The sequence below is a fragment of the Mesitornis unicolor genome, unplaced genomic scaffold, assembly GCF_000695765.1.
Source record: "Mesitornis unicolor isolate BGI_N332 unplaced genomic scaffold, ASM69576v1 scaffold36654, whole genome shotgun sequence".
In the NCBI taxonomy this organism is placed as follows: domain Eukaryota; kingdom Metazoa; phylum Chordata; class Aves; order Mesitornithiformes; family Mesitornithidae; genus Mesitornis; species Mesitornis unicolor.
In genome coordinates, this window is record NW_010180037.1 from 2,664 (window position 1) to 13,847 (window position 11,184).

The following is an 11,184-nucleotide window of genomic DNA, read 5'->3' on the forward strand; positions in this document are numbered from 1 at the left end:
GTAACCTAATTGAATTGCATGGCCCTAGAAAATAGAACATTTTGTTACTCCCACCCATGTTTTACGCTGTTTTAACCTTTTGCAAACACTCCTTGGCTGTTAGGAGCAGAGGGTTTGCATCTGCATGTATATCATAGAATAGAATTGTAGAATGGTTTTGGTTGGAAAAGACCTTTAAGATCATCGAGTCCAACCATATATAATTTATGACAAGCCAGTTCCATGTTTCTGTGTCACCTGTGACTTCCAAAACATTTAGCTTGCGATTCTGCACAGGAACATTGGTGTGCTACAAAAAGACTCTCTTAGTGCAAAAATTGGCAGTTGACACTGAGGAGAGCACTTCAGTGAAGTATGGGATTGAAGTATGTGGTGTGTTTTTTTCGGCTGAGAGGCTGGGTTCTGGCATTGCCCTGCTCTCAAGTGGCACACCCTGTGCACAGAGACCTTGCAGCCAATCTTACTGCCCTGAGCTGAGCTGCTGGTCCCAGCTGTAGCAGTTGGTGACCTGGCTCTGTCCAAATGCCCACAGAGTTCCTCTGGAGCTCTGTTTGATGTAGTTTGGCTTTTGCAAATCCACATTTACGTACACAAGAACGTATCCCATGGAGGTGAAGGTCTGGAGAAGCTGAGCTGTCAGCACTGCAGGCCGTGTCGCTCCTGGTGGGAAACCGCACTCTAAAGAGGGCTTGCTCTGCCGCTGCTCAGAGCTCAGCCTTCCAGCCCCACTTCTTGCCCTGTCACTTTCTGCCTCATGAATGCCCTTGCAGCTCCATGAGGTAGGGAGAGCAATTCGGAGAGGTGGCCCCCTCAGAAGCCTTGTGCAGGGGATGTGATTCCTGCAGCATGTCCTGTTTGTCCAGTTAGGTCTGCTTTGTCATAGTAATTTAGCAAAAGCCACCTTAATCATGAATAAGTTGTTTCATATTTTTAAAATATTTAGTATTAAAAGGTTTGGTGTTTCCTGTACTTTTCAGATGCTGAAGTGCAGCATCCCGTGTGTATGGATTGGGAGGGTCCCAGGCAGCATTCTTTGTGGCAGAGTAGATTGATGTTACTTTTAAGCTTACAAAGCATAACCAGACTGTTCTCACGTAGAGTTCTGTTTGATAGGATGAGTTTAAAAAAACAACAGCAAAAGTCCCCATTCACTTGCATTCTCTTCAACGTGGGAAATAACACTGCAGCTTAGGAGAGTCTGATACTGGGATGTAGCAACTTTGTGCTTTAATGGCTCCTTATTTGAATTTGTGCCGGTGTCCTGTCATTCTGATGGTGTCTTTGTAGGCAAACACCCAGGATAAAATAGCACCAGCACTCTCTTGCCGTAAGAGCCCACCTGCAGGAGGCGGTGCTCGTACCTCGGGGTCTGCACTCCGGGGTGGGTGATTGGTTCACAGCCCAAGCCTGGTGGCGGTGTTTGCGGGTAGGGTCGATGTCAGTGGTAACGCTGGTGTCTCTGTCCCCAGGCATTCCGTGGTGGTTTCTGAGGGCCGCGCGGCGCAGACCCATGAAGGCCGGCGCTGAAGACAGCGCGCTGTTGGCGCAGGCTGGATGCTCCTCTGGCGGCCGTGTCGCGCCTCCTGAGAAAAGACGCAATGGAAGAGCCGTTTCAGTGCTGGCCTGGTCCAGATACTGCACAGCCATGGAGTGCAATAATACTGTATAGTTTTTTTAAGATTTCATTCGACCAGTTCATAGCTCAACAATGCAGGCATTACTAATTGTAACTTATTTTATATTCATGTTTCACACAATAGCAGGTTGAGTTGATACCTAATTTTTCCTCGGGAAAAAAGTTTGTTTAATCTGTTGTATTTTATATGAATTTATGTTCTTTTTGTAGTTTAAAATGAAGCTATAGGAGTGTCTGATACTGTCCAAAACTGTTGAGTAATTGACAGCTGTCTATCAAATCCCTCTAAGGTGGTTAAAGCAGGTTTGTATATTTTTCAAAATATATGGCAGAGTTGAACAGTGCATTATATACTAAATTATGTAAACAAAATTATATGCAGGGTAGTTACATAACTTTGTGACTTCGGTAAAAATTAAGATCAGCTGCTCTCTAAATCATGCTGGCCAGCTCGAGAGGATTTTCCTTGACCGTTGTGAAGAGATGAAGAGCTGGGCCTTTCTACTGTCCTAATAGAAACCAAAAAAGTTAATTTAAATAAAGAGTTCTCATTTACTGTGTGAAGCACCTGGTTGGAGTCACTGATGGATATTCGTAGAATTGCAATTGAAAAAATGCATAAAAAGCCTCCTTTCCAAAGTCACTGATGTTGTGTTTGTCTTGTCTGAGCCCTGAGGACCTCCACATTCTGGAAGGACCACGCAGACCTTTTCTTCCCAAAATTCCGCTGTGACGCGAGTTCGAGTGCCGCTGCGCCAGGGACGGCGCGCTGGGGTAAAGTCATGAGACCGGTGCGGTTCCCTTGTGGGGCTGGGACCTTTCCCAGTTGGGTTCCTGGGATGGGGTGAGCTGCAGCCCAAAGCCCACAGCTCCCAACTGTGCTGTGCTTGGGCTACTCTGCTGCAGGGCCTCACCCCTGTGTAGAACCAGGTAGGACTTGAGTACTTCATTACCTCTGGCTGGGGAGAGGGTGTTCCCTGCTGGAGCAGTGAACTGGGGGATGCTGCAGAGCTGACGCCAGCAGCTGTCAGGGTTTGTAGGACTTGTCTTTAACCCTCCCCGAGGCTTTGGGGACGGGTCAGGGATGTTCCAGGTAACCGCAGTGCTGCCCATCCAGCTGAGAGGAGCTGGTGCCAGTTGCGAAGGTGGTGTTCATCACCACCATTAAACACCCAACAGCCCCCAGGCTGCTTGGACTGTGATGAAATCATCTCTTGAGGTAACTCACAGCAACTCTTCTGAAACAGATCCACCAGACTTTTCCAGTGTGGATAGAGTTTAATGGTACACTTCAAGTCAGACAGAAAACAAGTACACAGGTGTGCACTCCCATGAGCTCTTGCGTTGCCATCCTGTTGATGGTCCCTCACAGTCTGCTCACTGCACTGTGTTCTCATCGATGCATTGCAGACCCTGGGCCACTGTATGCTGCTTCCCCTCCACCCTCCCCTCCCAGCCTCCAGAAGTGCTCAGCACAGGTCTTGCTGTGTATTCAGTAATCCTGAAAAGGGATTTTCCTCCTTGAATCTTATTAAAGGTGTCTGTGGGGAAGGGTCTGACAGCCAGTGGCAGAGGGTCAACAGGAAGCCCTGATACCCAAGTGGTGTGTTAAAATTGCAGCTTTTTGCTCTCCCCTCCTGCACAATGCTGCTTTGCAATATTAAAATGAAGGTTTAAAGTCCCATTTATCTGAAAAAGCCATTTGAACACTTGATTGATTTCACCCACGTGAAAAATGGACATTAAATAATAAATCTGAGGCCAAATTGAAGCTTGTTGGTCTTGGCTTGTTACACACAAGGATAGGTGACACAGGGTCTGGTGGAGCTGCTGTGAGCTGGGGGCAGAGGATGACAAAAATGGGCCTTGGGTTTCCCACCACGAGTGCAGAAACAGGGGCCATTACACATCAGGGGTCTGCTCAGGTCTCATCTCGCGCTGGCGTCAATCATAACCCTGAGAAAAACTGAATTACAGTGGTGCAGCAGGTCAGAATCAAACTCCCAGGGGTGATCTTCATCTTTTTAAATAAAAAATTTGTAAGATATTTAATCCAATCAAAGGTTTTCACTCAAGCCCTGTGCCCAGGCCTGCAGAGTTTCACTGCTCGACCTCAGGCCCTGCACAGGGGGACACAGGGGACGGTCCCTTGCTCCATCTCTGGGGACAGCTCAGAGATGGCCTGGGCACAGCAAGGTTGGGGGGCAGCTGGTGGGTGTGTGCCCATGCCCTACACTGCTGGTAACGTTAATGCTTGCTTTTACCTGTTGGTGTTTTCTTTGTGTGTCAGGGTTTGCTTTTAGCTTCGAAAGTGTTACTGAGGAGTGGCACAGGCTGCCTGGGGATGTGGGTCACCAGCCCTGGGTGTATTTAACAGCCATCTGGCTGTGGTGCGCAGGGACACGGTTTGGTGGCCATGTCAGGGTTAGGTAACGGCTGGACTCGATGATCTTAAAGGCCTTTTCCAGCCACAATGATTCTGTGACCTTTGTGCTACACCCCTGAGCTGAGAAGAGGGCCCAGCCTGGGCTGGTTTGTGCTGGGAGACAGAGGGGAGGTTGCTCAGCAGCCACGCACAGACGTTGAGCACGGATTTACTCTGCCCCGAGCAAAGCCCCTCTGCCTGCCTCCATGGCCAAGGCACGCTTCAGTGCGGGCTGACAAGAAAGGGGGCTCTGGGGCTGCCTGCCCATAGCCCTGCTTGTGCTGAGACCCTTGGGGGGGGATGGCCCCAGGAGGCCATGGACTTCCCTTTGCGCCACACAGGGCTGCAGGCAAATCCATGTATGGGCATTGCCGCGTTGGGGAGCATCACTGGCTCCTTTTGCCTTCACACCACAAGCATGCTGGTCAGATCTGAGTGTTTACTATTGCCCTGACCGAGCTGCGCAGCTCATCGCTTATGTCAGGAGCTGTGCAGAGCCGCAAGATCTTCAGAGTCTGCGTGATAAGATACACCGGAGGCTTCATTTTCTCCCATTGCTTGTTAGAAGGAAAGTCCAAGCATCCCCGCAGTCTGTCGAAGAGCCGCAGGATCCTCACCCTGAAGGCGAGCAGCAGGAGCTCATCGTCGCCCAGCTGGGCCGGGGGAGGCAGCCGGACACTGTCACTGACCTGGGGAGGGAGACCGTGTCAGCAGAGCCACAGCAGTGCAGGACGGGGCTTTGGGCTGTGGCGGCTCCCCAGTGGGCAAACCTGTCCCCATGGCAGGAGCCCATGGAGGAAGGGAGCTGCCACGCACCCTGCCCACATGGACTGGACATGGGTATGCCTGCACTGTGCTGTTTTGGGAGTCAGCATGGGGAGCACCCACTGTGGGGTGAGCATCCTTCCCCATGGATGGGAGCTTCCCTGGCTGTACCCCTCCCGTGGGGAGCGGCCACGTGGAGCTGCCTGAGCAGTACCTGCACTTTGGTTCCCACATTGAATTTCGCCTGTTGCCCCATAGCAAGAAAGGAAATGGTGATCTTGTCCTGGCCCAGGATCCGGACCCCCACGTGCCGGTTCAAGGAGATGAAGATGGGGCTCAGCGGGACGTGGAGTTCTGTTGATGTGGTGCTGTTCGGCCACGTCCACCTCCTCACCCTGCTGCCTGCTTGGTCCAAACACTGCCCTCCCCAAATGCTCATGTTTATCCTGAAAGAGGAAAGGCAAAGCTCTGAACCCTGCAGCCCCCATGCCTGTGTCCCTCCTTTCCCAGAGGGCAGCACTGGGGCACTGCTGATTTGAGGTCCTGGCCCTCACAGGACACAGCTGGGGATGCTGCTCTGGGGGAACCAGAAGCAGGGCCCACCAGCCACTGTGTTTGTCTTTCAATTTCCGAATGCTATTAAAATACCCTTTATGACCTCAAATTTAAAGTGTGCACTGGAAAGCAAAGCTGCTCTGACCAGCTCGCACGTACCACACTGCTCCGTTGGGGTAATAGCAAGTGCTTCTGCCGTTGGACTTGAATACTGCTTGGATTTTGGCGTTATTCAGCTTGTCCTCCTGCACTATGCAAACAAGCTGGTTTTTCTCTCTTACGACAATGACCGCCAGATTCCCCGATGGATAGCTGTCATCAGGTAAGGCGTTGGTAACCCCTCTCTTTGCTTGGTCTGTTAGCACCTACTCATTTCAGAGCACCTACTATTTCAGAGCGCTGCTTTGGAGCACAGCAATGCACATATTGCCCAGATCGCTGTGTTGAAGTGGAGGGGGGGGGTGTGCCCGTGGCACTGGGACGCTGCCAGCCCTTTTCTCCTGCACTGAAGTGTTCTGTTTGCACTGACAAGAGCAGCCACGGGCTGCTGGGGAGAACCTCAGACCAAGAGCTGTGTGAGCGGTTTCACTGCTGCTTGTTTTCAGACTGAAAGCAAAATTACAGTTACAACCCTGGACTAATGCAGGCAAATGAGCCCTGTAAGGATACAATAACTGCGCCGTTCCATCGGGGAGCGTGGTAAGGAATTTCCCTCCGTGTCTGTAGTATTTTTCCAACAACTTATTCTGCACTACCTAGGATCGGCAAAGATAAAGCAGATGAGGGTGGTCCTGCAGCAATGGCCCTTTCCACGTGGGCGGGCGTGTGGCTGTGGAGCGTGGCCGTGGCCGGTACTCACCTTCCCGCCCGTGAGGGCGAAGTCACAGCAGGTGACGCTGCAGAGAGCCCTCTCCTCCTCCTCAGGCCTTGCTGCACTCCCCAGAGGCACCAGCGTCCGTCCCATTGGCAACGGTGGCTCCCGAGAGAGGAGGTAGGAGATGGTGCCAGCGTGGGTTGAGCCTGAGGAGCAACGGGGGCTTTGTGTGCGACAGGCAGTAGTGCCCCCCCGGAGCCCCCCTGGCACCGCCACAGTGGGGCTGTGGCTTGAGTGGGAGTTTCTGGTGAAATGCCTGTCCTGGGGGCCTGTCTTGGGGTATTTTCTGTCTAACAAGGACAGTCCAAGGTGTCCTGCTATGTCAGAGAACCAGACTGTGAAAAAAGATGGGTTTGGGTTTTTTTAATTATGTGTATATATATATATATATATATATATACATCTGTGTAAGTAAAGAATGACTTTTTTGGATGGCATTCGTGGCTGCGTGCTCTGGAGGGCTGAGGATCTGAAATCCTCGCTGCCACAAAAGCCTCGGTGCCCTGCCAGCCTCTATGAAAATGTGCTCGTATTGCAAATCCAGTTCATCTGTTCTTAGTCAAAATGCATTTCACTTTATAGCTTGATGCAAAGGGCTGCTCAGTCACCCACTGCCTGGGCTAGGGATTGGTGGAGCATTCACCTGATGAGGAAAAACCCAAATTCTGGCAGCTCCAGCCTTCTGAGGGCTTCCCTTTGCCAACTTCGTATTCTCTGAGGTCAGTGTCTGTGCATCCCAGCTGAAATGCTCAGATACAAATACTGAAAATCACCGCAGGGAGATCCCCTCTGAGCGATGGGAACATAGCTGCTTTTGTGTTTTCATGTGAAGGACTATTTAACGTGGCAGTATCCAATTTAATGGGACTGCACACTCGACAGTGGACTAACGCGGCTGTATAAATCCTCCAGTTCAATTAGGGAGTGTCAGAGCCCAGCAGTTCCATTGAGTTCACCGCAATAAATAAAGTAAGCACATGAGGAAATGCAGACTCACGCTCAGGCTCGCTCGCCAGCTCTGCTGCCAGGGAAGCCAGCTCCATGGCCATCTGCCTCTCCTGCTGCCTGGGAAACAAAAGCATTCCCGATAGACACCTCATGTGCCCTGCCTGGAAAGGCGGAGGCGCTGGACACCCTTGCCGCAGGAACACGAGTTTCTGAACCTGTTTGTTTTCCTTCCACTCATATAATTGCAAATAACAGAGGCAACAGAATATCATCAAAATAATAATATCTCAGCAAAAAGGAATTGCTCTTGTACAGAGATTTCAGTGAATGGACTCTGCGATTGCAATGGCATCGGCTCTACTGACAGCAGAGCTAAACATTGTATTGGTTTTTGCATCAAGGTCTTACGTAAAACAGGAGAGCTGCCCACAAGATCAGGAAAACAGACAAGCTCTGGGAATATTTTCACCATCCTCCTCATCTAGCTTCCTACAGACCTGATAGATTTTTACAATGGCTTTGGTTTATGCTCTGTACAAGATACGAGGTACTGGCACCATCGGACCACAGAGGATCTTCAAGAAAACGCGCGGTTCACTCCCAGGCGTCCTGGTTGCCTTTCCTACAAGCCTCTGCCATGGGCTCAGGTGCCTGCACAAGCTTTGGTTCTCCTGCAAACGGCCCAGCACAAGGCACACCTGCAGAGTTCTCGTGACTCTGGAAATCGCAGTCCAAACGTATGGCACAGTTTAGGTAGCAAAACAGAGAAATACCAATTCCAGCTTTGTTTCAGCACCTGAGGTAACAGCTGGACCCAATACTGTCCCTCCACAGCTGCAGTCATGCTCTCGGTTCTATGCGTCTCTAGATATTACGTGACAGCAGCATAACTGATGCTTTGCTCAGCACATACCTCACCATCCAGTGCAGCCTGATAAGAGAAGAGCCGAGGGCCCACAGAGAACTTCAACTTGTGTTGCCTAAAGCGAGTTCTGTTCTTCTCTCACTCCCTCTCGCTGCCGTTTCATGGTTTTGACGCTTCTTTTCCCTCCAGAGCTGCCTGTCCCTTACCCAGACCTGCTCCCCAGCTCTCCCCAGTCGTGTCCCAGTACCTCTGGTTCGCTCTCTCCTTCTCTGGGGGCCTGGCAGCTTTGCTGACGGGGGCTTCACGGGGGCTGGCAGCAGCGGGAGCGCTCCTGGCACCCTCGCGCTTCCTCCTCTCCCTCATGATGAACTCGTAGAGGTCCCGGTTACGTGTGCAGCAGAATTTCTGGAAGGCAGAGGAGTGGTGCCACAGAGTAGTGCCATGGAGCAGGCCTTGCCGCAGCAAACCTCTGCTCATCACCCCCAGCTCACCGAGTCATAGTCCTGCGATGGCGCGCAAACGTCCTCGAAGGAAGGGAACAGCCTCAGCGGGCTGCCACAGTACTCACACCTTGGTGCAGGGTCCTCTTCTCTCTGAGGTGGGGAGAGGAAACACGGGAGATGGAAATATGGTATCGGCACAAAAATCCTCAGTTTATCTTGGGGAAGGAGGGCTCCGCTCAAAATGCAATGGTATAAAGCGTGTAAGAGTAGTTAAAACAAATCTGGGTCTGCGATATCTTGGGACGATTTAGCTCAAAACATTAGGTTCAGGACACCACCAAAAAGAAACGTCAATCTGTAGGAAATAAATAAAAGCCCTCACAGAATGGCATGACTGCAGTGTTGACCAGACCTATTCCTTCAGGGGAAAGCCTCAGAGCGTGCAGGATGCTATAGCCAAGCAGTCCGGTGTGTTAACCCTGTCACGTACATTGTTTGTGGCTTTGGAGAGAAAAAGCTCCCGTGTTGTTGCAGTGCTGATCACAGGAAAATCTGTGGGGAATGTCACAAGGAGCCACCAGCAGATTTGTCAGCAACAGAGCTGAGTGCATTTGACCAGACGCAAGTCGGGGCTGCTGCAGGACACATTTTGAGGATGGGCACTAGATAAATACCATTTTTTTGAGTTGCAGAAGACACAGCTGCGCAGCACATGCTGCTGGATGTGGTGTCCAACACCTCTGCTCCCAGGGCAGGGGACCCAGCCCAGCGCTCCTGGGGGCACAGAGCTCCCCAGCCCAGGCAGGGGTGAGGGGCGCTTGCTCTGCACTGCTCACCTGCTGTGCGGCACTTACACTGCATTTACTGTACTGTGTGTTCAGTGCCTTCATTCACATCCCTTTCTGAATGTATTAATTCGAAATACTTGGCTTCCCTGGAGCGCTGTTACTGGAAATTGCCTTGCCCTCCACCTTGGGCCGAGGACCAACTCTCTTTGAGGACTTCACTCTGCACAGGGTTACAGGAAACTCTATGCCCTGCCTATATTCTTTGGCTGGATACCTAGGATTTCTATAAATTTTGTATCTCTTTTAGCCAAAGGGCAACATCTGCTAGGAAATTCTCACTACAGGATGCAACTATGGGGAGAGGAGTTGCACAGCCTCTTGCTGTTCAGGTGTGCACAAGAAGTGTGGTTTCAACAGCCTCACAAAAGAAAAACCCTTTCATAAAGGAACTCCTGCACTGGCTTGGCAAAGGGCATTATTTTTACTTTCTTTAGGTGGGAATCAGAGGAATGAAACAAAAAAGCCACACAGGAGGGAACACCCAGCACTGACTCACCTCAATTCGGAAGTTTTCTCGTGACAATTCGGATCTGTAGGCCAGAAGGGTGGGCAGGCCAACAGAGGGGAGCGTGCACAGAGATTTCTTGAACAGCTTCACAAAATCTTCATTGAACTCAAAATGGGAAATACCAAATGCAAAGTGGAGTCATATCTTTGTGCAGGGATAAAACCACCAAGCATAACGTGTGTGTATGCAACCCGAGTGAGCCCTTACCTCCATGTCACACAGCACATCCAAGCTGCTGCATGCCTCTGGCAGGGCTGCAAGTGACAGCAATAGCGGGACTTACTGAGCCGCAGTGCTGTGTTCTCAGAAAGCTCATCTGCTAGACACTGCTTTGGTTCCTTTCTCAGCACGCCAGCCTTTCCTCACCACCACATCAGCTGCCCAAGACCTGCGGGTCCAGCACTTTCAGCCAGTGCGCTGTGCGTTGGGGCTCACATCGCTTCTCCTGCCCTCAGAGGGACGTGAGATGCGGGAGATGTTCTCCTGCAGACGAGAGCTGCCCAGCATGGAAAATGGAGCACAACAGCTCTCCGATGCAGTGCCCAAAAGGGATGGGATCAGGCAACTACTACCCCTAATACACTGCGTGCCAAAGCAGAGCACTGCTCTTCAGTGGGCGAGCGGAGGGGCCGGTCACTTGACTGGGAGCTGGGATGACTCAGCAGAGCAGCAGGAAAAGGTTGGTCCGTTTTCAGCTATCCTCAGGAGAACACAGTACCCACCTTCTGCCATCTGCGAGCACTCCCGCTCGCCTAACAGGACCCAAAGGTTTGTTTGCAGAGAGGTTAACGAGGAGACCCCAGAGGGGTTCCTGGGGGCTGCTCCTGGCTCTGCCCTCAGTTTGCAAAAGCATCCCTGGGAAACTGCACACTCACATGTCTTCTGTGAAAGACACTGGGGTGTGAGGCCACCTGAGTGAAATACAACACAAGCGAGCAGCCCCCTTCCTGAACAAAGCTGTTCCTTACTTGGTTTTCCGGAGGCGTGCTCATGGAGCCAGCTTGTTTCCGTCTGCATCGACACCGAAATTCCTGGCGGCTTCTGCATCCCGATGGGTTCAGCGCTGCCCGACGTTTCCGTTTCCCTTGATTTTAGGCACTACCCCGCCTGTCAGCCACACACCTGTGCGTCCTCACAGCAGTGCCCCTGACGGCTGTGTTCATGACAGGGACTTTCCCAGGTGTGTTTCATTAACCACCCGAACACTTCAGATGCCGCAGGTGGGCCGGGCCACCTACCTACTTACCGCCACCCCACGCCCTACGTCCCCACGCGTGTCCAGGGGCTGGGCAGTGCCGGGAGGGCGGCGGGGATCCG

General features: G+C 51.7%; 2 protein-coding genes across 2 annotated transcripts in view; one reads left to right on the plus strand and one right to left on the minus strand.

Moving 5' to 3' along the window:
• LOC104539456 (selenoprotein T) overlaps nt 1–2,191 on the plus strand; it is a gene marked incomplete at its 5' end in the record, with an annotated part of 3,690 nt that extends 1,499 nt beyond the window's left edge. Inside the window, one exon of the mRNA XM_010182984.1 lies at nt 1,470–2,191. The remainder of the gene's footprint in view (nt 1–1,469) is intronic.
• Nucleotides 2,192–4,486: 2,295 nt separating this feature from the next.
• On the minus strand, nt 4,487–10,951 carry LOC104539457 (glutamate-rich protein 6-like; the record flags this gene model as incomplete). The annotated part of the gene is given in 12 exon segments (XM_010182985.1): nt 4,487–4,750; nt 5,041–5,272; nt 5,541–5,693; nt 6,051–6,136; nt 6,241–6,401; nt 7,253–7,320; nt 8,316–8,473; nt 8,560–8,657; nt 9,852–9,981; nt 9,983–10,059; nt 10,062–10,121; nt 10,836–10,951. Coding segments are annotated over 12 exon segments (1,603 nt in total), but the record flags the coding sequence as incomplete, so codon positions are not given.
• Nucleotides 10,952–11,184: the final 233 nt, after the last annotated feature.